Source organism: Camelina sativa, chromosome 7 (genome assembly GCF_030686135.1).
Source record: "Camelina sativa cultivar CO46 ecotype springtype chromosome 7, ASM3068613v1".
In the NCBI taxonomy this organism is placed as follows: domain Eukaryota; kingdom Viridiplantae; phylum Streptophyta; class Magnoliopsida; order Brassicales; family Brassicaceae; genus Camelina; species Camelina sativa.
Genome location: NC_141886.1, coordinates 30,006,551 through 30,031,756, shown reverse-complemented (window position 1 = coordinate 30,031,756; position 25,206 = coordinate 30,006,551). Strand labels below are relative to the sequence as shown.

The window sequence follows — 25,206 nt, the reverse complement described above, 5'->3', positions numbered from 1 at the left end:
GGAGCTGAGTAGTAGAACCAGCGTGTCTATGCAATTCTCGTATAGGAAATTCTGCCTCGAGTCAGGACAGCTATTTAGAGTTACAAGAAGACGACAACCCAATGCATGCTTTAGGAATTCTGTTCTGGAACCAAACAGCTTTATATGCCAAACGAGAATAGATCCGAATGTGTTGGAAGTTCCCAAATATTCGTTGTTGAGCAAAGCCTAATCCGTGACTTGTTTGAATGTTTTTAGTTTAGCATGTAACACCTGCTTGGCCTGTTCCTCTATCTAGGACAGAGACTTGTTGAGGTGACAGTGCGAGACTCTATATAGTTAGGATCTTTGGAGAGGTTAAATGAGAGAGACCATTGTAATCATATGATGATGTAACATACATATTATTGATTTATTGTACCGTCGGTATGGCTATTTATCGCCTGAAATTGTGGATCCTGCTTCCTAAAGATCCCACATAACCCATAAAGTACTTTGTAACATTTTTTGCAATGACCATCCTTTGACTTCCAACATAGAACGGTTTCAGGAAATATAAAGGGAATTTCAATTTGACATTTAACAAAAGTTTACTACTACAACAATTGTTTACCCAAATAGATAGGTTCATAAGGTGGAAGTAAAAAAAAAAAACAAAAGAAGATACAATGAAGTTCAAAAGATTCATGAAACCTCTAAAACCCATCAATTGCTATGTAATGTAATTAGCCATAACTTAATAATATAATCCCAAAACTAAAAACGTAGACCAACAACACCGACAATGATAATGCATTACCTATGAAGAAGCAAAATCCAAAAATCTCTTCCAAAATGTAACCCTTGAAGCTCTTATTCTCTGAAATTGCATTCTTGAATCAGATCAGATCAGATCAATCCTGGGTCTCGCTTCGTTTAGCTTCAGCTTCCCTCTCTTCCAAAAGCTTCCCAGCTTCCTCATCACTTGCTTGAACCTTCTTCTGTGCATCCTTAGCCTTCAACGCCTGCAACTTGCAGTGATTGTAATATCCAACACCCAAGAAAGCAAGTCCATACCCAAACAGATTGATAGGTGTGACCGTGTCCTTGATCACAGACCAGGAGAAGGCAATCAAGAGCCAATCTTTAACCACACCAGCCACATTCATGGTCAAAGCAGAGGTTTTCCCAACGAGCAAGAACACAGCAAGATTCAAAGCAAAGGCACAAACCGAATTGGTTCCAAATATCACGAAATCGAAGTGGAAACTGGAAGTATCTCTAAGAACAGGGAACTCAACAAAGATCCAAGGAACAGAGAGGAAAACTAAGCAACAAGGAGCAACGTAATAGAGGGAAGTGATAGGGTTAAGGTTGATTCCTTTAGAAGTAAGCAAGATCTGAATCAAAACCAACCTCGTAGCTTCAAAAGCAACAGCACCAAGCTGAAGAAAAACACCCCAACCATCAAACTTGGCTTCACCGTAAGCAGCGATAGCAACACCAAACGAGATCGAGAGCATGTTAGTCATAGTCTGAGATTTGAAAGTCTCTTTCTTTAACAAGACCCCGATCGAGTAAACTGCTACAGGCATCAGGGCTTTGAGCATTTGAATGAAGGAGACGGAGAGGTAAATGTAAGCAGAGTTTGATAACCAGAGGGAGAGTGAGTACAACGCGCCGATTGGTACGACGGATCTGAGATAAGTCTCGCGAGACATTGAGACAGGCTCGACGACTTTGAAGACTTTGATGAGTATGACGGCTAAGGAAGAGCAAAAGCCCATGTGAATCATTGTGAGAGTGATTGGGAATGGCCAATTGTACATCTTCTTGTCGAGGATGTACTTGTTGTACACGATGACTGTGAAGCTGAGGAAGATCCAGATTGCGACATAGGTGTATGAGAGGATGATCTTCTTTATCACTCCGTCCGAAAGAGCACGGCCTTTCCCCATGGTGGTGGTGGTGGTGGTGGTTTTTTCTTTTTCTTTTTCCTGCCGGAGAAGAAGATGGTGGTGAGGCGTAGGATAAGATTTGGGAGAGAGAGCTGCGCACGTTAGAAGAGTCTCTCTCTGTGTAAAATGTGTTTTTTTGGGTTTGGTTGGGGGAAGAAGAGACTTTGAGTTTGGTCTAAATGTAGAGGAAGGGCTTACGTGACTTTGTTTGCTACGTGGCGAAAAGGTGCGCGGTTACTTGAGGAGTGGCATTTTTGTGGGATCCGGGGGTATTATTATTATTATTATTATTTTTTTTTTTTTTTTTTTAATTTTTGTATTTACCAATGAGAAGAGATATTGTTTATATACAGAACATCATGCGCAGATGTGTGCGCATAGCATGCCAAGAGATCCGCTTTTATATTTACATTTTTAGAAATTAAAGATAAGAAAAAAAAAGAGAACTCCTCCCTGTTTATCTTGATATCGGCGAGATATATCGAGAACGCCGACCATTCGTGTGGCGAAGACACCATCTTCACCAAATCAGCGCAGTCTGAGTAGAACGCCACATTATGGTAATCATGTCCGATCATGCAACGCATTGCCCAAATGAAAGCTTCGACTTCAGCATGTAAGGGGGAAAGACTCCATCGAAAGTTAGTAGCTCCCATACTTGGCGTTGGATCCTGAGATTGGGTAAAAAACCATCCGGCTCATGCGAATGGATCGCCGAACTTCCAAGAGCCATCAACGAAGCAGCGATAGCCTGAAAAGAACATGAGTAGGGAATTGATCCGGGGGTGTATTGAATTTGATATTTTAGGAGATTTGCTGGGATTTTAATATTTTAGAATTTTGAGAGATTTGAGTGTAATTTTAGGAGATTTGTTATTGAATTTGAGATTTTAGGATTTGGTGAGATTTGGGTTTTGAAATTTGTTAAGATTTGATTAATGAATTTTAGGTGATTTTGATTTTTTTTTTAAAGAGCAACTTCGAATGTTGTATTTGATGTTTTATGGAAAGAAGTAGATCTCTTGTTTCAGTTGCCATCACCTTCTACGAGCTCTTCCAAGTGATCATTTCAAAAGATGATAATGAGAAAGTTCATATGTCCATGACTATCTATATGGTAAACTGAAGGTTTTGATCGGCACCGTTGACGGAAGCTCCGCTGCGGAGGTGGCTGAGACATGGAGAGCGACGGTGGAGACGATCCGATCAGAGTTATAGCTCCGACGAGACTCTCCTCATGATCATAGATGGTTTCAGATCAATGTCTACGTCGAGAATCATTCCTAGGTTCACAAGACCCCTCACTAACATGGTCGATGGATTATGGTCAGCCTTAATTATGATCTAACAAAAGCGATCGTTTCGGTTTCTTTGTCAGGGTCTCTTGTGATCAGACGCTCATGAGACAACCTGCCTTACGGTTAGGAATCATGATTTACTTGGCGATATTGCATGCTCTATGTCGAAGAAATTTTGTTTTCAAAGTTTCACCCTTTAAGGTGGGATTTTGTAAGACATATTTTTTAACTAGAAATGTTAGAAAAATCTCCTAGAATATCATTCAGTAAAATCTCCTAGAATCTCATTCAATAAAATCTCCTAGAATCTCATTCAGTAAAATCTCCTAGAATCTCCTAAAAAAATGTGATTTTTTAAATAACAGTAGATTTGAGGTGAGATTTATAAATTATTGATTGAATAACAAGAGATTCTAAATGATTTTTATAAATTTCACATTCAATAACATAAGATTTCAGATGATTTTTTAAAATCATCAATTAGATAACACGGGATTTCAGAATACTCTAAAATCTCCAAGTTCAATACACCCTCTTTAAGTTTTTGTTTTCTAGTGTATTTTTTTTTTACTTTAATAATCTTTTTTAATTAAGAAATTATGTGAAAAAATGTTGTGTTTTTTTAGCTCTTTTTAGTTAATTACGTTTTGTAAATGTGATACAAAAATTGTTTAATTTCATGGTTTTCATAGTGTTGCGGAAAGCTCACAGAAAGGAACCTGATTATTCCTTAACTAATTTAGTCAAATTAACATTATTTGGGAATAAATTATTTATTGACTTACCATCAATTTTAAAATAACTTACAATTATTTTTTTTAATGATTGTAATTCAATAAATAAATTACTCCTTCCGGCTCAAATTAGTTGTTGTTAAAGGCTTTTTACACAAATTAAATAAAAATTATTATGATTTGTGTTTAACTTTTTGTTAATATATTTTTTAATTTTTTAATTGGTGAATACACTAAAATAGTTGGAGTTAAATTGAAACAATATCAAACATTCCTATTGAAAATCTAAAATGACAATGATGACTAAACAAAATATTAAGTCTGGAACAACAACTATTTTAAAACAAAAAGAATATTTACATAAAATTTATCAGTTATTTATGGATATACACGATATTTATGTATCTTTAATACCCGTTATTAATGTTGTTTTCCTGAAATGACTGTTTTTGCTAAACTCCTTTTAGTTTACGTTGCCTTAAATTAATTGCGAATCCCTAAAGCTATTAGTTAGAGTAATTAAATGGAAACTTGCAACGAAGAAATGAAAAGTGAATAAAGGGAATTTAAGAGTAACTATGAAACAAAGAGTCAACGTTTTCAGATCAGAGCGCGTGAATCTCACACATCTCGACAGTTTTTGCAATGCTGCGTCCCTCTTACGTTGTTGTATTATTATTATTGGTGGTGCTATTGTAGTTGTTGCAACATTCGTTTGTTGGGTTACTTCGACTCCAGACTGGGTTTGTTGACTGGGCCGGCTCATTTTGAAGTACCCTGAGTTTTTTTTTTTTTTTTAAATATACCCTTATTTTCATGTTAAAAATAAAAAATAAAAAAATGTAGACCCTACTTTTACTGTAAAAATGACAAAAATTACATTTATAGAGCCGGACTTGTTAAAATCTCGTCTTTTTGATAATATGCTATTTAGTTTTGATTTTGTTATTGTTTTGTTAATTAATGTTTTCTCTACAAATCCTTTATCCTATAAAGCACAAGTCAGCTGTCCAATGAGATTAAGCCAAATCAGATTTTAATTTATTTATAAATTTAAGAATTTCAAAAAAATTGTAAATACAATCGTGTGTTAAAAAAAAAAAGTTTAAAAACTATGTATACATGCAATTTCGTAAAACATTTCTTCGTGCCCATAACAATTTTTGTTAACAAAAAAAACCTGTAAAAAAATTAATCCCTAATTTTATTCCACTAACACCTCCACGTTCATAGTGGTTTACAACCGATCCATCTCCTATTTAAATCCAATTTCAGTTCTCCTGATTTTTCTCTGTATTTAACTCCTCTCCATTGTTTTTAATTTTCTCCAAAGTTACAATTATCGGCCAGGTAAATTCCTTTAACTTTTGTTCATAAATTTTCTCTTCAATTCATATTAATTATAATTTTTATTCAGTTGGAAAATGCAGATGCCTCTGCCAAAGAAAAGTTCACCCCTTATTCATCTTTGATCAAAAGTCTGGATCTACATAGACCAACTAAAAGGAAAGGTGCTAGGCTGTGATCAAAGAAATCCAAGGAATCCAAGTGAGTACTAACTGTTTTTGATAATAACCGCTCAATATGATTTCGTTTGCAATTTTGGCTTCAGTCCCGCATATTAATCTATTCCTCTGATTCAGGCTTACGTTTGTGTTTTCGAGATAACTTGAGTAGTATATTTATCTACTTCTACTGAACTTTTTACTCACGCATTAAAGCGTACTTTTTCTTTACTACTTACTGATTTTGGGAATTGGATTTTTGAATTTGCAGACCGAATGTGCCTTACATCAGGAAATTTGGTAAAAATCCAGTTACAAGAGCACCATTGAAAGGAGAAGATTTGATTCCTCTCATCTTTCACAAGTACATTGAAGGTTCCTTCTTTCTCTTGCTTTACCTACTTATATGATTCGTTGTGATTTTTTATCCTTGAGATGACCCTGAAACAAATCTGTGTTGTTGTCATTATAGGAGAGTATCATTGTCCTGTTCTGCAACAAAAGCAAGAGCAGTTGATGTGAAGACTACCGGAAATGTGTTATGCTACGAGGTTTATGTTTTTTGCACTTTTTATAGTCAGAAGTCATCTTGCTTTCTTTTATTTTTGGTTTAAGTGATTATTAGTTGTTGCCTATATAAATTTAGGCAATCAGAGAATTAAATATTAATATTAAGAATTGGAAAGAGCATTTAACAGAAGAACCGTTCACAAGAGCACACTTTATGACGATTCTAGGTATTTGACTCTTTTTTTTTTTTGTTAACTCAAAGAGTAAATCTCCAGATCTATGGAGGGGTCCGAGACTAATCTCTCTGGAGAGAGGGTATCTCACGGATAGGGTCCCTTCCAGGTATGCAAATGGATCGTAAGCAATGGGCACATACCCATGTGACCAAAGGGATAAAGCTGAGTAATTTTGCGTTTGGGTAGAATCGAACTCTGGCCTAGACCAACATGGCGACTCTTTCACCAAGGGTAGAACCACTAGCCCACCACCTCATGGTTTATTTGACTCCTTTCTCTTTCTTTGATACTTTGCAATGAGTATATTATGTGTGATCTTAAAAATGGCCTCTTCGATGATGAAAGTTTGATATCCCTATATTATGTGTGCTTTGAGTTTCTGTCTACTAACTATTTGTCAAATAGCCTGACAGCAAACTTTGTCCCGTTTCTAATTTAGAACCATTTAATTGATTGATGAACAATTTGTTTCTCTATTTTTGATAAGCTTTGTTTTTTTTGCGAGGAAGTTTTTTGCAGAGTGGAGTAAATGGGTGACATTGTAACCAACTAGAGTCTTAGCTTTCATGTATAAAGCCAGAGAAATTCTTCAAGTTGATTGCTGTAATGTATAAGTGTTTGTGGTATAACATCAAAAACTCATTCCTTTAAGTATTTCTTTTTTGTTCGGATTTTCTAATAAACTCTCCTTTGCATAAGTTAAGTTCTCATTAACCAATCATTTTTGCAGGTTGTAGCAAATTCAAGAGTAAAAAAGCATGCCAAATTCAACAAGGTTTGTTTTTATGAATAAATTTAAACAGATTTCATTTCACTTTATCTTTGACTTGCATCATATTGATATATCCATGTCTGTGAAGATTAATGTTTTTATAGACATTGTTCAATTGCTTGGTGTCTACGATCTTGACAGGATTCCAAGCAAAAAAAAACATTAAAAGAAACTAATCAAATCTTGGAAGAAGCATCTGTCTTTTAGAAATTACAAGAGACTTAATGAAGAAATTCGAATAAGCATTCACCTTTTACACCGGGCGTCGGGCGAGATATACAAGAGGCCACCAACTTTGTTGAGTTTGGGAATACATACATATATGTTTTTTATTTTTATGTTTTTGACCCGTTCTAGATTTTTACATACATACATATATTTGGCTGTATTTTAACTTTATAGACTTTGATCTAAGTTTATAATAGTAACTAGGTTTTACCCCGTGGTACACCATAGGTCTATTATTTTGTTGATATATATACTGTTAACGGTTGTAGGTAGAGTTTTGTAGAAACTCTTGATTTGCAAGTTGAGAATATACATTTTACGATTTGTTAGTTATAATTTAGGAATGAATGATCTGACATATTCTTATTATGATTCTCAATTGATATTATTGGATTAATAGTATACATTTAAAGCTAATAAGATCTTACCAAATATGTAATCGTTTATTAAACGCAAATTAGATATTTCCTAAGATGTATTCATCTTAAATTAGTTGCTATATTATAGGGATGTGATTAAGAGGATGTGATTACATAAATTGGGTTATCAATTCTTTTTGTCAAACTCGGTCCTAAAAATTCGGCATGCAAATTAGATATTTCCTAAGATACAATGAGCATTAATTGACATTAATTGGATGTAAATAAGTATGATATGGATTAAAAACCGGCCCAAAATATTTGACAATCTTAAGGAGGATCCGGATAATTGAATCAGTTATAATTTTAGTTAAAAGCCCGACCCGAAGTTGGCAAAAAGTGATGGCACCCTATTGTACTCCAAAAATGTATTCCGAGCTCTATATGTGGATATATTTGTTTGGTTACAAATATCCTAAGACAATTTTTAATATATATCCGTTTATAAAAATTCAAATCACATTATATGCTGAAAAAAAATCTAAAATTTTATTAACTTTATGTATTGAATAGTAATTAAAATAATTAAATATAAGATTAAATAAAAATGAAAGGAGAATTATTTTTTAATCTAACATATTTATTTAAATTAGATAGATATATTTTAGGAAATTAATATTATCGAATAAAGAAATGATTGTGTTTGATTGTAAGGATTGTAGAGAATTTAGTTGAGAATTGTTTGGATACAAAGATAAGAGAGGAAGACACAAAAATGTACTTCAAAAATGTTAAGATAGACTAGGTTTTACCCGTGGTACACCACGGGTCTATTATTTTGTTGATATATATACTGTTAACGGTTGTAGGTAGAGTTTTGTAGAAACTCTTGATTCGCAAGTTGAGAATATACATTTTATGATTTAGGAATGAATGATCTGACATATTCTTATTATGATTCTCAATTGATATTATTGGATTAATAGTGTACATTTAAAGCTAATAAGATCTTACCAAATATGTAATTATTTATTAAACACCCCCTAGATGTTTCCTAAGATGTATTCATCTTGAATTAGTTGTTATATTATAGGGATGTGATTAAGAGGATGTGATTACATAATTTGGGTTATCATTTCTTTTTGTCAAACTTGGGTCTAAAAATTCGGCATGCAAATTAGATCTTTCCTAAGATACAAATACATTGGGCATTAATTGGCATTAATTGTATGTAAATAAGTACGCTATGGATTAAAAACCGGCCCAAAATATTCGGCAATCTTAAGGAGGATCCGGATAATTGAATCGGTTATAATTTTAGTTAAAAACCCAACCCGAAGTTGGCAAAAAGTGATGACACCCTATTATACCCCAAAAATGTAATCCGAGCTCTATATGTGGATATACTTGTTTGCTTACAAATATCCTAAGACAATTTTTAATATATATCCGTTTATAAAAATTCAAGTCACATTATATGCTGGAAAAAATCTAAAATTTTATTAACTTTATGTATTAAATAGTAATTAAAATAATTAAATATAAGATTAAATAAAAATGAAAGGAGAATTAGATTTTAATCTAACATATTGATTTAAATTAGATAGATATATTTTAGGAAATTAATATTTTCAAATAAGGAAATGATTGTGTTTGGTTGTAAGGATTGTAGAGAATTTAGTTTAGACTTGTTTGGGTACAAAGATAAGAGAGGATGACACAAAAATGTACTTCAAAAATGTTAAGATAGATAATAATAATATAATATTTTAATAAAAGCCAACCATGCGTAGTAACAAAAACAAAAATTGATTAAAGTTTAACTAAATAATTTTGCTTGCTATGTCTGACATACTATGTCACAATTGTATCAAAAAAAATATTTAGTAGCACATAATTTAAGAATATATTATATGATTTCAGCAGTTTAAATTGATTTCAGCAGTTTAAGAATATATTATATGATTTCAGCAGTTTATCTGATTTCATAGTTATATAAGCCTTTAGATGGTTAAAGACTTACTACCATTTTGTCTGATTTGAGTTAGAAAATAACTTGTTGAACTGTATAATTTGAAAAAGAAAAACTAGTACAGTTATTTCGAACTAAACCAACCTCATCAAAACGTTTTTGGATGTAGAAGAAGATTCTAAAAATATTGTGCACTAGTTAAGAGTTTTCAAATCTTTGTACGTTAGGAGTGGAAACCAAACCTCGTTCTGGTATAATTATTGGAGTCCTCTCAGTTAGCCCTCGTTAGGAGTGGCACATGATTTATTGATATGGTCATATGGAAGTCAATGTTGGGATTACTATTGGAGAGGCTTTGGTTCGCAAGTATAGGCGTACGTCACCGTGTCCAACTTCTGAATCCAATTGAGATGGAACTCAAGAAGGTCAACGATTGAGGTTATATTCAGGAGACAGGAGATTAATGTGGTGTAAGAGTGACAATACGTTCAAATAAGCTTTCTCATCTAAGAAAACCTGACACATATGGGACAACAGCAATTGTGACTTATAAGACAGTTTGGTTCTCTGGGGCTAGACCTATATATAAGTTTTCTTTTCTTATGTGGGTTCTTTTCCAGGCTCTAGTCAGTAGCCTCTCTTCAGTCCAAACCGTTCTGTGGAAACGCTAGTCGGCTGCTTTTGTAGGGAAGAACTTTTAGTGTTGTTGCTTTGGAAGCTTTAACTATGATCCCTTTAGTTATCCTTGTGTCTTAATTATCTTCCAAAAGGCTTATTATGTTTGTCTGCTTTGTTTTGGCTTAAGTCTCTCGGGGTTTTTAGGTACCAGCCGATTTGATCCTTTCGGCTCTGTATATTATACATTCCTTCAATAAAATCTTTATAAAAAAATAAAATAAATAATAATAACTAATCCTGCCAAAATTACAGCCACCTGTTGTGTTTTTCTCTGAGTCTCTCACTCGCTATCTCCAGCTTTCATTCGAGCTTTCCTCTTCCCTCATCTGCAATCGAATTCGTATTACCTTCTCTTCTCGGTGAGTTTGGAATCTACTCAATCTCAAAACCCTAAAATTCTGTTCTTAGATTTTCTGTTCCGCAGATTTTTATTGGGTCATTGATAGTATATATAGCATATCGTCAATTGTAATAGAGATTGTGAGATTTCGTCTATCTGTCCACTGCCCGCGTCTATAACTGAATCGTCGTCACAGATTAATTTGGTAGAGTTATTTATCCTAAATGCTTTCAGTCAAGTGTGGTGGTTTCAACGCAGTTTAGCTTTTGCTTGTATTTTTATATGCTGTCCCATGGAAATTTTTTTACTTTACCTTGTCTGTGGCCTTAACGTTTATAATCTTTCTTGACTGACCAATGGAGAGGGCTTGTCCACTGTGTGCTTTGGTGTCATTAGCTAATGGGAAAAACAAAAACACAAAAACTATAATGTTACAGATAATAAGTCATAGAACTGATTACTAAGATACTATTCTGCTGACGAACAAAAAAAAAGTAATATAATAAGTGTTTTATGTGACATCTTGTGAAAAATCTTTGCTTGCTCTTCTTTTGATTTGTTTGTTAATTCTTCTTCTTTACTCTTTCTGCTAACAGTACAACACCGAGAATGGTGACGAAAACGATGGGGAAAGGATTTAAGCTGATTTTGGGCTCTCAGTCCATGGCGAGAAAGCGGATTCTAGCTGAAATGGGATATGATTTCACTATTGTGACTGCAGATATTGATGAGAAAGCTATTAGGAAAGACAAGCCTGAAGATTTGGTTGTAGCTGTTGCTGAAGCCAAAGCAAACGAGATTATATCGAAACTGGGAGGTGAAAGCCAGTTTGCACAAGATCATCAACCAACTCTATTGATTACTGCAGACACTGTTGTTGTGTACAAAGGTGTCATTAGAGAAAAACCAACCAGTAAAGAAGAAGCTCGCGAGTTTATCAAAGGCTATTCTGGTTCACACGGTGGCGTTGTGGGATCTGTTATTGTAAGAAACTTGCAAACTGGAGTTAAAAGAGGTGGGTGGGAAAAAGCAGAGGTTTATTTCCATGAGATACCAGAGCAAGTCATCGACGACCTTATTGATGATGCAATCACTTTCAAGGTTGCTGGAGGTTTGATGCTGGAGCATCCCCTCATTTCACCTTTTATCGATTCCGTGATGGGAGGAGTTGATACAGTTATGGGACTTCCTAAAGAACTCACTGAAAAATTCATCAACGATGTGTTGTAGCTCAAGCCACTTTTTGATTGTGTAGGAAGGTTTAGATATAAATACTTTCGTATATCTAATCAATCTTGAAATCATTTTAAATGTGTCCAAAGAAAAGTTATGATGGCAATCAAATATATTAAGACTACGAAAGAGATTCTCCCTGATTCAAAAGTGGGCAAAATATTTGTAACACAGAACTACAACAATTACATGTTCCGAGAACAATTCTCTAACGTTCTAGAGAGTGAATACATGCTTAAGACTTAAAGTACTCAAATCTAAAAGCATTTGCCTAACATCTCATGCGCATGCTCTATTGTTACATTATGTTCCGAGTCTCTCTTTGGCTTGAAGTATGTTCCATGGTCTTTGGAAAGCACATCCCTCGGGTGCAGTATTTTTACAATATATGTTACATTATCTTTGTCTTTCCTCTTGTGTTTTGGTTAGATACATGGTTTAGTATAAAACCAGATTATCACTATCGTTACAGTAAGACTATCATGCCTTTCAACACAATCACGATTAGTTCATCCCGATGAATCAGTACCTTCGGATCCAGCTTGGAATAGTTTTAATTCGTTAGCTAAATTGGGACATGAGAAAGGCCTTGCTCAATAGCCAAGTCACGAAAAGACACCGAATCGGACTTGGACTTTGTCAATATCTTAAAGTCCACACCTAGAATATAGTAATCCTCAGGCGTTGATCCAGTATCTTCTTATAAATTATGACCAAAACAAAACAAATTGTATAATTTCCCGTTAACTTTCTATGATTATATTATTTAACTACGTCTACAAATTGTCTATTAAACATACAATTTACATAATTGCAGCATGTTTTTGCGGAACCGGCCCACTACTCCATAATCAAGTACTAGACCAATAAAAATTTAGATTATTGTAATTTTTGTCGTAATATCTTTATCATATGGTGTCACTAACTTAAAATGCATGAACCTCGTCTTAGGGAGATTGTAGTCAGTTTTAAGTTTTTGCCTCTTTTATTATCAAGAATTTTATGGAATATTTATTGGCATGCTAGTGATGGGGAGGGTCCTAGGCAGTTGTTTCTTTGCTTTGTTTTCATAATGAAACTTTCATTGATGGTCTATAACTACAAATTTGAAACTAATTTGAATATTAACATAGGAAAATTGAAAATAAACGTATATAAGTAGAAGCCCGAACAATTTTAATGTGATTTTCGAACAATAAATAATGTCCAAGTTGATACCGAGACATGAAGAATTGCAATAATAAGAACATGGGCTGTTTATGCGATGAAAACTGAAAAGGATGGATAATGCTTCCACGACCACTTGGGTGTCTTTTGTTCACTTTCTCTTTTTATAACATATGTTTATAATGGGCAATGGGTCCTCTCTACAGATACATTCAGATTCCAATACTAATCATTTTACGATTTGACCTTTTCTTTTACAGAGAAGGTTGAATATATGGAATCCTGATATAGTGTGGTGATAGGTATTAGGGAACCTTCTGAGGATCTTGTTGGTGTAGGAGATTATTATATAGATGAATCAATCACAGTAAGGATTTCTACGTTCATCAAATCTGATTCTTTTTATCTCAATTTTTTTTCCCACATGGGATTCTGTAGGTACAGAAATAAGATGAATGAATCTATTATATTCACATTCAAAATACACATGTCAAAACTAGTCTTTTAACTCTTAAGTGTGATTTGTGGATAATAGTGTTCCATAGTCCTCTACTCATGCTCGTACAGTAGTCACGTCGTCGGACCCGTATGTATGTTGTATGCATGATTCATCTCTAGAAGTGCCTAACAAATCCCAAAAACTAGTTAAATTTTTTTTTTTTCTCATTTTTCCAAAAATCTTTACCCTATCTGATTTAAGACTTTTGGACTCTAATAGTCCCTCTCCGGTGAAACGATCCATCACAAAAACATCCAAATCCAACATCTTAGAATTACTACAACAAAACATGACAGTTATATAAGCCGTAAAAGTGTGAAACCATTTTCATAAAGAATTGTTTTTATCCCATCTAATGTAAGACTTTGGACTCTTAATATTGTTAGAGTCGTTTCGTAGATCCAACCAGTTTTGGAATAAGGAGCAAAACGATGATCAAACTAAACTTCGATATACACAAAACTTGGTGAGTTATATTAAGTACTCCGAAGAAGGGATTTACCTTCCCTTCAATAATTTAAAAGTTATATCCGTTTTCCTAATTCTGTTTTGTGTAATATTACGGATCTGAAATTGTTCAGCCTAGGTGTGTTGTTTGGATGACTAAACGAGGTCCACTTTTGTATATACTTTTCAAAAAGTGTTGTGAATTCATATTAGATCTAAGGCGCTTGTAAAAGGAAAACTATATATGTAGGAGAATCATAAAAAGGATTTGGAATCTTCAAAAGTTGTTGCATACAAATCTTCATCGACCCAATCTCTTCTCATAAACACATGCATACAATCAATCCAACTCAGTCATGCCCTCAACATCTAACAACATGATCCAATATTGAGTGAGTTCGTGTTAATTCTAAGAGTTGTTTTTGTTTGTCGTCTTTTTAAGAGTTGATTACTTGGGTAAAAACACGACATAAACGATTCTAAAGTCGGCCACAAACGTAAGCAAAAAAAGAAAAGAGTAGGTTTGTTCGAGGAAGCAAACAAAAATAATTGATTGATTATAAAAACTCCGTAACCAAACACCACCTCATTTGCTTGCTTGCCTTAACGCGCTCTGAAGAGTGAAAAAACAACAAAAAAATCTGGTCTATCTTAAGCAACTTTTGTAGGGAATAAAATAAAATAAAATAAAACAAAATTAATTACGATCCGAACTCTCTCAGCTCAGATACATTGCATGTGAAATTTCAACTTAAGTATATAAACTCATATCTTGACCTCATACTGACCGATCATTTCCTTTTTCCTTTTTTTTTTCCTCTTCTCTCTCTACTTTTTTTTTTTTTTTTGCCCTATCTATAGGGTTTTCTTCTCTCGTCTCGATCTTCGATCTTCATGTGCATCTCGTTCTTTGGTGTAATCGGAGCTGATTTCGTTGTTTTGTTCTTAATCGTCGTCAGATCTTTCGTTTTTGCTCTTTCCCACGGCTTTTCGCTTGAGGAATCAAGCGTTTTTGTTTTTCCTGGGAGTTTTGAGCTGGAATCATGTCTCAGATCTATAGTTTTGCTGGTATGTCCCCCCCCCCCCCCCCAACCAATCTTTGGTTGAATCAAATCGATTTCTTCATCTTGGAAATTTTGATTTAGGAAGATTGAATTTGATCCATTCCGTTCGATTTAGTCGTTTCTGTGTTGTTTAGATGTTTCAGTATGATGAGAATAAGATTTGACTTCTATAGATCTGAGTTTTAGTTTCTTAGGCTCCCTATAGATCCTATCAGCGAAATTAACATCCATTAGATACTTTCAGATTTCGAGTTAATTTAAAATTTTTCCTGTTGGATCTGGGAATTAATAGGTATAGTGATTAAGGAATTTTAGTTTGATTTGTATTCTTTTGTAATTTTACAGGTGAAAATGAATTTTACCGTCGTGGCGCAATATACCCAAATCCCAAGGATGCTAGCCTTTTGTTGTCGCTTGGTAGTTACGTCGATGTCTATTTCCCTCCTAGCAAGAGGTCACGTGTTGTTGCACCGACGACGGTCTTCAGTGCTTTCGAGAAAAAGCCGGTCTCTTTTGATGTGCTCCCAGATGAGTGCCTTTTCGAGATCTTTAGGCGTTTGCCTGGACCTCAAGAGAGGAGTGCTTGCGCTTTTGTCTCTAAACACTGGCTTACCCTTGTAAGTAGCATCCGTCAAAAGGAGCTAGATGTTGTTCCTTCCAACACATCTGAAGATGGTGGTGATGATTGTGAAGGATGTTTATCTAGGAGTTTAGATGGGAAGAAGGCAACTGATGTTAGATTGGCTGCTATTGCTGTTGGAACAGCTGGCCGTGGGGGACTTGGCAAGTTGTCTATTCGAGGAAGCACTTCTGTTAGCAAGGTTTCAGATGTTGGTCTTAGGTCAATTGGTCGTAGCTGCCCTTCTCTCGGGTCGCTTTCCCTGTGGAACCTTTCTACCGTTACTGACAATGGCCTCTTGGAGATTGCCGAGGGTTGTACTCAACTTGAGAAGCTTGACCTGAACCGCTGCTCTACAATCACTGACAAGGGTTTGGTAGCGATTGCTAGGAGCTGCCCTAACTTGAGTGAGCTTACATTGGAGGCTTGTTCAAGAATTGGAGATGAAGGTCTTCAAGCCATTGCACGATCCTGCTCCAAGCTGAAGTCAGTCTCGATCAAGAACTGTCCTCTTGTCAGGGATCAAGGAATCGCATCCTTGTTGTCAAACACCACCTTTTCCTTGGCAAAACTTAAGCTTCAGATGCTAAATGTCACTGATGTGTCTCTTGCTGTCGTGGGTCATTACGGCTTGTCAGTCACTGATCTTGTGCTCTCTGGATTGTCACACGTGAGTGAGAAGGGATTCTGGGTCATGGGAAATGGTGTCGGGCTACAAAAATTAAACTCTCTAACCATCACAGCCTGCCAGGGAGTGACTGACGCGGGCCTTGAATCTGTGGGAAAGGGCTGCCCGAACATGAAGAAAGCTATTATCAGTAGATCCCCCTTGTTATCTGACAATGGGTTGGTTTCTTTTGCAAAAGCATCTGTATCACTGGAGAGTGTTCAGCTTGAAGAGTGCCACAGGGTCACCCAATTTGGGTTTTTTGGTTCTCTTTTGAACTGTGGTGAAAAGTTGAAGGCTTTCTCTCTGGTGAACTGCTTGGGCATTAGAGATCTTGCAACAGGCTTGCCTGCTTCACCTCATTGCAGCGCTCTGCGTTCCCTGTCTATTCGTAACTGCCCTGGCTTTGGTGATGCAAATCTTGCAGCCCTCGGGAAGCTGTGCCCTCAGCTCGAGGAGATTGATCTATGCGGGCTCAAGGGGATAACAGAGTCTGGTTTTCTACATCTGACTCAGAACTCTCTTGTGAAGGTGAACTTCAGTGGCTGTTCCAGTTTGACAGACAAAGTGGTCTCTGCCATCACTGCCCGTAACGGTTGGACTCTTGAAGTCTTAAACATCGATGGATGTTCCAATATCTCTGACGCCAGCATGGTCTCCATTGCAGCAAACTGCCAGATTCTCAGTGATTTGGATCTTTCAAAATGCTCCATCTCCGATTCTGGGATCCAAGCATTGGCTTCCTCTGACAAACTCAAACTGCAGATCTTATCCATGGCAGGTTGCTCTATGGTCACAGACAAGAGCTTGGCAGCCATCGTGAGGTTGGGTTCCACTTTATTGGGATTAAATCTCCAACAGTGTCGATCCATCTCCAATTCCACTGTCGACTTCTTAGTCGAGCGCCTTTACAAATGCGACATCCTCTCCTGATCGATAATTCCACTGTCAACTTCTCCACCTATAATGAAAGGTATTTTAGTCCGTCCAAGTTTGTTTATCAAGTGTCAACCCTTTTTCAGGCTCTGTGATCTACGCGTCCTAGGCTCGGTACCCGGTTTTCCTTCTTTTTTTTCCAAGCAGTTCGCTTCCGGCTTCTTTTTTTCCAGTCAATGGTTTTTTTGCAGGGTTTCCTTTTTATTTAGGAAACTCTAGCTTACCTTGAAATCGGAAGGTCGTGTGTTGCTTGAGAATATATTTACCGGGTATACGAGATTTTAGGGTTTATCATCCTCCTGTTTCTTGTTTGGTGTCTTTTACGAGCCTATTTATCTTTTTTATTTGCGTCGTTTGTCTTTGTTGTGTATGGTTTTCCTCGAAAGGGTCTTGTATGATTTGTACGGGTTCAGGTTTTGGTTCATGCCTTGGTTCTCTCAGAGGTTGCTCTGGCTGTTGTTGCAACAACTCTATTAAAGAGTTTTTTTGTTGTTTTTTTGCCAGAGCCCTCATTTTTTTCCCAGGCTGTATTACACGATCTGTATGATCACTGTACTAAATTATGTAATGTCCTTTGGGATGGTTTAATGAGTATTGAATAAAATTCTCATTTCGTTGTATAGTTCAAAGTTTACATTTTTGTTTTTTTTCTTTTTCTAATATCCTTCGAAATCTGAGAAATTACACACACACACACTTTATCTCATGTGTGGGACAGAGAATCAGATTTTGTGTGAACCTGAGTTTTGACTTTAATTTACGTTTGTTTGTGTCCATTCAAAAGTGAATGTGGTGTTCAATGAATATTGTCGAGGGGATGAACCTGGCCAGCGATTACTTTTCTCGATACGATATGATTTGAGTGGAATTAAAATAAAGTGGGGAAAAGAGTCATTATTAGTAGTATTCATTGTCGCTATTATTGTTATTGTGGTCTAATCTAAATTAATACATTAAGATGGCCAGATTTCCAAAATTATGATCCTTAAAGTAGAGACAAAGAATCATAGTGAATTGCGCGTCTTGTTCACACAACATCCATTGACCACATATATATATATTCTTAAGCATCTAATGCATAATTTGAATAAATTTTACTTTAAACATTATTTACCGATCACACTGAAATGGTTATATGAAACAATTTTCAAGATTTACCGATCACACTGTAAACATAGCACCAAGGTTTTTGGTGATATAAAATATGTTTTCAATAAAAACAACATTTTTGAAAATGTTGACAGGTGTTTAGAATAATTTCACAAGCTGTTACGAAAAAAAAGATTTGGGACAATTTAACAAGTTTACGGAATCTTTGATGTATATATTCGGTTAGAACACATATTGATCTTCCCTATTCGAAATGTCAAAATTTGCATATCTAACAACTAGATAATGATCTAAACTCTAATCAAATCATACTAAACTCTGTCCATCATTTCAAATTCAAGAAGCTGAAATCTTAATAGGCACATAGGTTATTCACTTAAGTCGGCAAGAGAGTCTCACCCGTCGATAAATTTTGTTGAGAATCGACTCTTTGAATCGATCTTTAAGGGAGAACTGAATAACAAAACAAATAGAAGATAGAGAAGTTAATAGTTACACAAGTTTGTTGGAGTAAACCATCAGAAATCATCCTTTGTGACACCATGTTGTCTGAAGGAGATATATAATACAAAATGTCACTGTTTGCTTCTTCAAGTGTTAAACCGTGGGTCACTTCGATATTAAGATGCATGATTGATATGGACCATGGTTCGTGAATTTTTTTAATTCAACATGAGGTTTAGAATGGGTTTGATTTTAGGGGGATTAGGTGAGACAAGAACGAAATCTCTCATTTCTACACTTGAAATGGAAGCTTTAACATTATAAAGAGTTAAAGACTATCATTTCCTGAAGAACATAATTTACAAATAAACATAAAATTCAGACGGAAAACAAATTGTATTCCCTAAACTGAATTGCTAACTCCTAATCAGATTGGTTACTTTTTTTTCTCTCTTAATTTTCTTGCAAATTTCATTGACATTCTACCAGAAGATTTACTAATGAAGCGTGAAATGCACACAGTTAGGGTTTCATTGTCCAATATTGTTATATAATACGTTAACAAGTTTTCTTCAATTTATTTTACCAAAAACTGAAAAGTAATAAACTAACCATATTTATGAAAACATGAAACGTCAAAAGATAATATTTATGTTGATAGTTAAAGATATTATGTTGATGAGTAATAAACAAACAAAAATGTAATGTTCTTTATTGATAAAAAGTTACTACTAATAACATTAACGAACAATCGGGCACTATAAATACAATCATAAATCCTAATATATGGCATAAAACAAAAGAAAAACAACTAAAAAGAGCTCAAAACAATTTTTAAAATAAAAAATGGAAAAGAAAACCATTTTTATGGCATTTTTTGCAATCACGGTGTTGCTCTCATTTTCTTATTCAAGTTTGGCCATAGCAGACGATCTTAAGGAGATGCTATACAGCGAGTTTAAGGTTGGTACTGAAGTTTATTGGCCGAGTCCCGATCACTATAATTTCAAGGTTATCCGTAGACAATCAATAAAAGATCTCAAAAATCTTATTGACTGTGGGATTAAGATGGGATTTGATGGGCATTATTGTAACCATGACATTATGGACGAAGTTCTTCGGAACAAAAGTGCGTCGAGAAAATGTTGTCGGAGTATAGTGAAAGCTGGGAAGCAATGCCAAATAAGTTATATGAAACTGTTTTCTCAGTTCTATCAATTCAAAGGTGTTAGTTCTAAAGCTTTGGCCAAAACTGCCGAAATATGGAAAAAATGTTCTGCTCAAATGGGAGGCATTGCACCATTTTCTGGTTAAGAAATCGAAATTAATTATACTATTATTTAATAATGGTTTAAGTTGATTGTATTGTATTTGTTACAACGATTTATACAATAATATTATATCCGTTTTCTTTTATGTGATGTGTTCTCTTCTAGACCCCCATAATCCTTGATTCTATTCTTCACCATATTGTCCAATTTGCTTCCAAAACACATTTTCCGTCATGGTTGTGATCGCAACATGCAACTTTTTTCACGGCTGCACTAAAAATTGTATAGCTCGGAAGAGAATTTGTTGAATTAAAAGTAAACGATAGCACACAAATTAGGAAACAGAGAGAAATTGCGCCTAGAAGCAGAGAGATATACTTGTTTCCCCTAAACGATGCACAAAGAAGATCTCAACATTTCTACTCATTACGTAACGAAGAGAGATATGTTTTTTTGTGGAGACTCTTATTAATAACCATATCATGCAAAATCCAAAACTACAGAAACATAATGGGGGGAACAACTGAGCTGAAGTGAGTTTTATTTAAGGCAGCATACTTTTCGCCGAGGCGATGGAAGCGTCGACAATGCGTAGCCATGCCCGACGACAAGGAGAATCAAAACACATAACTACAAGAACACCTATCAATGCGGTCACACAAGTTGAAGCAGCACTATAATAGAATACCACCACATCAATAACAGCTTCATCGTCTTTTTCTTCTCCTCCATTATCTGCTTCGTTTGAGCTCTTAGTAGCCTCACAACTTTTCTTGGTCGTCGTAGGTCCACAAAGAAGAGGATTGCCTATGTAGCTTTTCTCGTTGAAGGTATTGAACTGCTTTCCTTGGGGAACGATCCCTGACAAATTGTTGTAAGACACGTCGAAGACAGCAAGAGAAGTAAGGCTGGTTAGTTGTTGAGGAATGCTTCCTTGCAACTTGTTATGTGAAAGATCAAGGCTCTCAATGTCCTTCAGATTGGAGAAGTTTGATGGTATTGAACTTGACAAGAAATTGTGAGATAAATTCATGACTCGAAGTTGTGAGAGATCTCCAAGCTCTGCTGGGATAACACCACTTAATTCATTGCTCGACAGATCCATTCCATACATACGATCAAGTATTGCACCAGTGAACTCAACTGCTGCTCCAAAATAAGATTCATACCTTTGCTTGGTTGAAAATTTGATTTCAATTTCTTCAAAATCATCGGATTCTACACAGAATTTCTCATTCACAAATGTGGATTTGTAAAATTTGAACTCACAGGCTGCCGACTCTGATACACCTACCTCCGTATTCTTATCTCCTCCTGGTCCAAATGATAAATTATAAAGGCATGAAGGTATGACACCGTTGAGATGGTTATCTGAAAGATCTAAAAGTCTAATGTTGCTCAAATCACACAACTGCCTTGGAATAGATCCTGTTAAGTTGTTACCCTTCAACAAAAGAATTCTTATGCTCTCGGTATTGACAAACTGTGGGATACTACCAGAGAATTTATTGTTCCGTAGATCAAGTATATTGACATGTTCCAAGAACGTGTCCGGAATCGGCCCGGTGAAGTTGTTGTCACTTAGGAACAACTGTATCCCAAAATCCCCACCGACATGTGAAGGTAAAACTCCAGATAATTGGTTTCCCGACAGGTCAAGAAGCGAAATAGAGGGCATGGTTAGCAAAGAGGGTGGTGTTATACCTTCTAAGAAATTGTTTGATATCAATAACCTACTCAAAGTAGATAAGTTAGTTATCCAACTTGGGATAGCACCCACGAGACGATTGTTGGACATGTCAAGAGTTGACAATGTTTTGTTGGAGCTAAGCAAACCAACTCCGATCTCCCCACTAAATAAGTTGTTATCCATTCTCAACTCTTTCAGTGAAGTGAAGCTTGTTTCTCTTGGAAGAAAAAGGCCACTGAATTTGTTGTGAGAGAGCTTCAGTTGTTTTAGTGAAAAACAACCCATGACAAAGCTTCTAGGTAGCTTCCCAGAGAAGTTATTATAAGATAGATCCAACAATGTTATGTTTACCATCTCACCCATAGACGATGGAAAACTCCCTTGAAACCCATTATTTGCCCCATTCATTCTTACCAGATTTGGAAGTGCACGACCAATATTATCGGGGAATAGTCCTGTAATATTATTCGCTGAAAAATCCAAGAACTGCAACTTATGCACTATTATTGTAGGCATCTGAAAGATTGTGAATACATTATTCTGCAACTGGAATACTTCAAGTTCAGGATTATTCGTCAACAGCCAGGTAGGAATGTGACCAGATATTCTGTTGTTGGATAAATCAACTAGACGCAGGTTCTTCTGGTACATAAGAAAGGAAGGGATTTTCTCCAAGCTGCAAACTCTTAGTACAACAACACTCAGTTGAAACTTTGGCTGCCAAGTAGCCTCTGTCTCGACTTGTACCATTTCAGATTTTGATGAAAGTTTAAACACCTTTAGCTTTGTGAGGTTTGCAAGTGGACTGAGCGAGAATAAGCCACTGAAGTTGTTATCTGACAATGATAGATATTCGAGGGACTCAAGGCTACTGAAACTAGATGGTAGATTCCCACTAAACTGGTTGGATGACAGATCAAGAACCCGTAGCTTGTTCAAACTACCTAAACAAAGAGGAAGCTCGCCTGCAAAATGATTTCTTCTAAGATCGAGCTCCTCTAGATTCTTCATTTTACAAACTATTACGAAAAAAAAAAAGACACAACAAGATAATGTGATTTCCTGTGTGATATGTAAAACTGTTATGTTGTTAAAATTGATAATCACACACACAAACCTGCATGTATAGCCCCACTAAAGGTATTCCCACGAAGACTCAAGCGTTTCAAGGTAGTCAAATTCATTAGTTCTGAAAGGAAGTAAAGGCCAAAATATTTTGTTTAGAAGAAATATTATTTCCAAATAAAAATAAGCTTACTTTAAGTTTTCCCAGCTGCAAAGAAGCATATTTTCTAATTAATATGGACATATATGTAAACTAAAGAGATGAAGAGTTGCTATGACATAAACCATTTCAATAATTATATAGAGAGTAGATGCTACCTAGTATTGTGCCGTTAAATCCGCTTCCACCCAGATTTAGCAGTTCCAAGTTTGTCAAGTTCTCTAGTCCTAAAAGGGAGTCAATGAGAATTAAAAACTGTAGTTTAAATTACAAAAATTAAAACAACTAACCAAAGATACAGCATAAATTAAGTAGGATCATGTGCATGATAGGCAGGCACCTCACTGTTAAAAATGGAATAACATACCGTTAATAGGAAAAGGGCCATCGATGTTATAAAAACCAATAGAAATCCCGATAATCCGGCCACTTATACGATTGCATTCAATGGACTCCCACTGACAGCAATCACTCTTTGTGTCATTAGTCCAACTAGGGAGAACATCGTCCCAACTTGTTGAGACATTGTGTTTCTTGAGCTCCAACAGTTTCTTGAGCTCTAGTAATGCTTTTCTTTCTTTCTCAACACAGCTTTTGCATCCATGAAGCTGCTCCAATACTAATATCACCCATATCAAGTATTGGCCCAAGAAAAGCTTCCTTCCCATTGCAAATAAGATTAAAAAAAAAAACAGAAAATGAAATAAACGCCAAAGCAATTTGGGACAGCGAGTTCAACAAAAATATCAACACGTTTATAGGAGTTCAACAAAATGAAAAAGATCGAAGTTTCCTTTTTCTTTTCTTTTTTTTTTTTTGTTAAAAAAGATCGAAGTTTCAGTGAATTGAAACACTTATTATAATTGTATGAGAGGAAGTCAAGGTCTTTGTAGAAAAAACACCCGTACTCGAATGATTATTTGTGTGGCTGAAAACTCATCTATACACTCTTTCCACGAAATAAGTTAAGTTAAAGTTAAAAAGTAATCAGAATATTCTTTTATTTGATCGTCCAAGCATTAGTTCTGCGCACGGGACGGGTATCCTTGAATTTTCTCATATCCTTTACCCGACCCGACCTGACCCTAACGGGTAATAGAAAAAAATTACTCGTATTCGACCCTTAAATAACGGATATCCAGAAAAACGGGTACCCGAAGAAAAATAGTTGATCCTTTAAATATCCGACTCTTTACTTTTACCCGGATAAATGAATATCCGATAAAAAAAATTGTCAATAATCGCAATAATAATTTCATATTCCAAAATCTGAAAAAGAAAAATTCATAAATGTATGCAACATATAAGTCCAAGAATTAGAAAATTACAAACTTAAAAAATAAAAATAAAATATTAATTCAATTGGGCGTCGTATATATCATTTCAGTTGGACTAAGTTGAACTTAGGCTTTAACTTTAACTCTATAATATATTTATAAATTAATAATAAATAATAATAATACAAAATATTAAAAAGTATTTACAGGTCGGGTAACAAAACGGGTAATGGGACAAGTAACGAGACGAGTATTAAAATTAAACTATTACCCTATACTCGTTCCTTACTCACCGATAATATAATTATAATACCCTTTACTCGACCTTAAAGCTGCGGATACCCTTTTTTCAGAATGGGTACGAACCAAAAGTAACGGATCGAAAAAGGGTAACGGGTATTAGTGCCCAGGCCTGCCAAGCATACCGAGGCGGAAGGTTCGGTTTTCATCTTTTACTTTCCGTGTAAACCAAAAGTAAAATTTCATCCCTCTGGTGCACCATGCCACAAATTTTATTTTTACATATAATGATATTAGATTTTTTATGATATTTTAATTTAGTATTAAAGTTATATAATATATATAAACTTTTAGTATTTTTCTAAATTTAATTCAAGTAACATATATAACTTAGTAATTAATAATATTAGGATTGCATATCTAGCGTTAGATGTGTAAAAAGAGATTAACCCTGTCTCACTCATTTTTTAAATGACTTATTAAAAAATCCAACACTAATAGGTGAGTTGTGCTCTATAGCCACCTCATTACCAATGGAGCAACACACCTCTTTCTGGGAAAGGGCCACCCTTATCGTTATTCCGGAGAAAAGAGTTTTAAGTGAGATAGCAGCATTAAGAAAATGAAAGATGCTAATGAGGTGATAAGTTATGAAAGTGATAATTAAATAATTAAATATATTTTAAATTTTAGTAATTGATTAAATCTTTTATTATTTTAAATAACTAATAGTAAAGAACTTCTTTCTTAATAGGCTCTCATGAGCTAA

The 25,206-nt window shown here is 35.2% G+C and overlaps 5 protein-coding genes and 1 long non-coding RNA gene across 10 annotated transcripts; 4 read left to right on the top strand and 2 right to left on the bottom strand.

Annotated features, from left to right (window-relative positions):
- Window positions 1-535: 535 nt before the first annotated feature.
- On the bottom strand, window positions 536-2,180 carry LOC104703078 (putative sugar phosphate/phosphate translocator At2g25520). Its single transcript, XM_010419017.3, has one exon. The coding sequence runs from the start codon at window positions 1,914-1,916 to the stop codon at window positions 873-875; it is 1,044 nt and encodes a 347-aa protein (XP_010417319.1). The 5' UTR covers window positions 1,917-2,180; the 3' UTR covers window positions 536-872.
- Window positions 2,181-5,131: 2,951 nt separating this feature from the next.
- Window positions 5,132-7,521, top strand: LOC104703077 (uncharacterized). 3 transcript variants are annotated; one of them, XR_754129.2, is made up of 8 exons: window positions 5,138-5,298; window positions 5,366-5,496; window positions 5,725-5,828; window positions 5,926-6,004; window positions 6,226-6,430; window positions 6,709-6,822; window positions 6,930-6,974; window positions 7,113-7,521. It is a non-coding gene; the product is annotated as an uncharacterized LOC104703077 (long non-coding RNA). The 3 variants fall into 3 exon arrangements; XR_015562806.1 differs by having other exon boundaries at window positions 5,132-5,298; window positions 6,226-6,822; window positions 7,076-7,521; XR_754128.2 differs by having other exon boundaries at window positions 5,133-5,298; window positions 6,226-6,822.
- Window positions 7,522-10,020: 2,499 nt separating this feature from the next.
- On the top strand, window positions 10,021-11,859 carry LOC104703076 (uncharacterized). 2 transcript variants are annotated; one of them, XM_087459716.1, is made up of 3 exons: window positions 10,021-10,352; window positions 10,461-10,567; window positions 11,145-11,859. In XM_087459716.1, exon 3 carries the CDS (start codon window positions 11,158-11,160, stop codon window positions 11,776-11,778), a length of 621 nt encoding a protein of 206 aa, XP_087315842.1. In that variant the 5' UTR covers window positions 10,021-10,352; window positions 10,461-10,567; window positions 11,145-11,157; the 3' UTR covers window positions 11,779-11,859. The 2 variants fall into 2 exon arrangements, with proteins under 2 accessions (XP_087315842.1, XP_010417317.2); XM_010419015.3 differs by lacking the exon at window positions 10,021-10,352 and having other exon boundaries at window positions 10,428-10,567.
- Window positions 11,860-14,484: 2,625 nt separating this feature from the next.
- On the top strand, window positions 14,485-17,800 carry LOC104703075 (EIN3-binding F-box protein 1). The gene is made up of 2 exons (XM_010419014.2): window positions 14,485-14,962; window positions 15,304-17,800. Exons 1-2 carry the CDS (start codon window positions 14,938-14,940, stop codon window positions 17,175-17,177), a joined length of 1,899 nt encoding a protein of 632 aa, XP_010417316.1. The 5' UTR covers window positions 14,485-14,937; the 3' UTR covers window positions 17,178-17,800.
- Window positions 17,801-19,545: 1,745 nt separating this feature from the next.
- Window positions 19,546-20,150, top strand: LOC104705045 (protein DOWN-REGULATED IN DIF1 11-like). The gene has a single exon (XM_010421038.2). The coding sequence runs from the start codon at window positions 19,581-19,583 to the stop codon at window positions 20,046-20,048; it is 468 nt and encodes a 155-aa protein (XP_010419340.1). The 5' UTR covers window positions 19,546-19,580; the 3' UTR covers window positions 20,049-20,150.
- A 379-nt stretch (window positions 20,151-20,529) lies between these two features.
- Window positions 20,530-23,850, bottom strand: LOC104703074 (receptor-like protein 8). Of its 2 annotated transcripts, XM_087459698.1 has the most exons (5): window positions 23,630-23,850; window positions 23,288-23,528; window positions 23,079-23,147; window positions 22,813-22,884; window positions 20,530-22,714 (listed from the first exon to the last, which is right to left on the bottom strand). In XM_087459698.1, exons 4-5 carry the CDS (start codon window positions 22,877-22,879, stop codon window positions 20,550-20,552), a joined length of 2,232 nt encoding a protein of 743 aa, XP_087315824.1. In that variant the 5' UTR covers window positions 22,880-22,884; window positions 23,079-23,147; window positions 23,288-23,528; window positions 23,630-23,850; the 3' UTR covers window positions 20,530-20,549. The 2 variants fall into 2 exon arrangements, with proteins under 2 accessions (XP_087315824.1, XP_010417315.2); XM_010419013.3 differs by having other exon boundaries at window positions 23,288-23,729.
- Window positions 23,851-25,206: the final 1,356 nt, after the last annotated feature.

Excerpts from the sequence above, each read along its gene's own strand:
- LOC104703078 (XM_010419017.3), bottom strand. The coding sequence starts at position 1,916 with ATGGGGAAAGGCCGTGCTCTTTCGGACGGAGTGATAAAGAAGATCATC.
- LOC104703076 (XM_087459716.1), top strand. The coding sequence starts at position 11,158 with ATGGTGACGAAAACGATGGGGAAAGGATTTAAGCTGATTTTGGGCTCT.
- LOC104703075 (XM_010419014.2), top strand. The coding sequence starts at position 14,938 with ATGTCTCAGATCTATAGTTTTGCTG. Across the intron at positions 14,963-15,303 it reads TCAGATCTATAGTTTTGCTG|GTGAAAATGAATTTTACCGT; the intron begins GTATGTCCCCCC and ends GTAATTTTACAG.
- LOC104705045 (XM_010421038.2), top strand. The coding sequence starts at position 19,581 with ATGGAAAAGAAAACCATTTTTATGGCATTTTTTGCAATCACGGTGTTG.
- LOC104703074 (XM_010419013.3), bottom strand. The coding sequence starts at position 23,588 with ATGGGAAGGAAGCTTTTCTTGGGCCAATACTTGATATGGGTGATATTA. Across the intron at positions 23,148-23,287 it reads TGGCCCTTTTCCTATTAACG|GACTAGAGAACTTGACAAAC; the intron begins GTATGTTATTCC and ends ACTCCCTTTTAG. Across the intron at positions 22,715-22,812 it reads TAGTGGGGCTATACATGCAG|TTTGTAAAATGAAGAATCTA; the intron begins GTTTGTGTGTGT and ends TTTTCGTAATAG.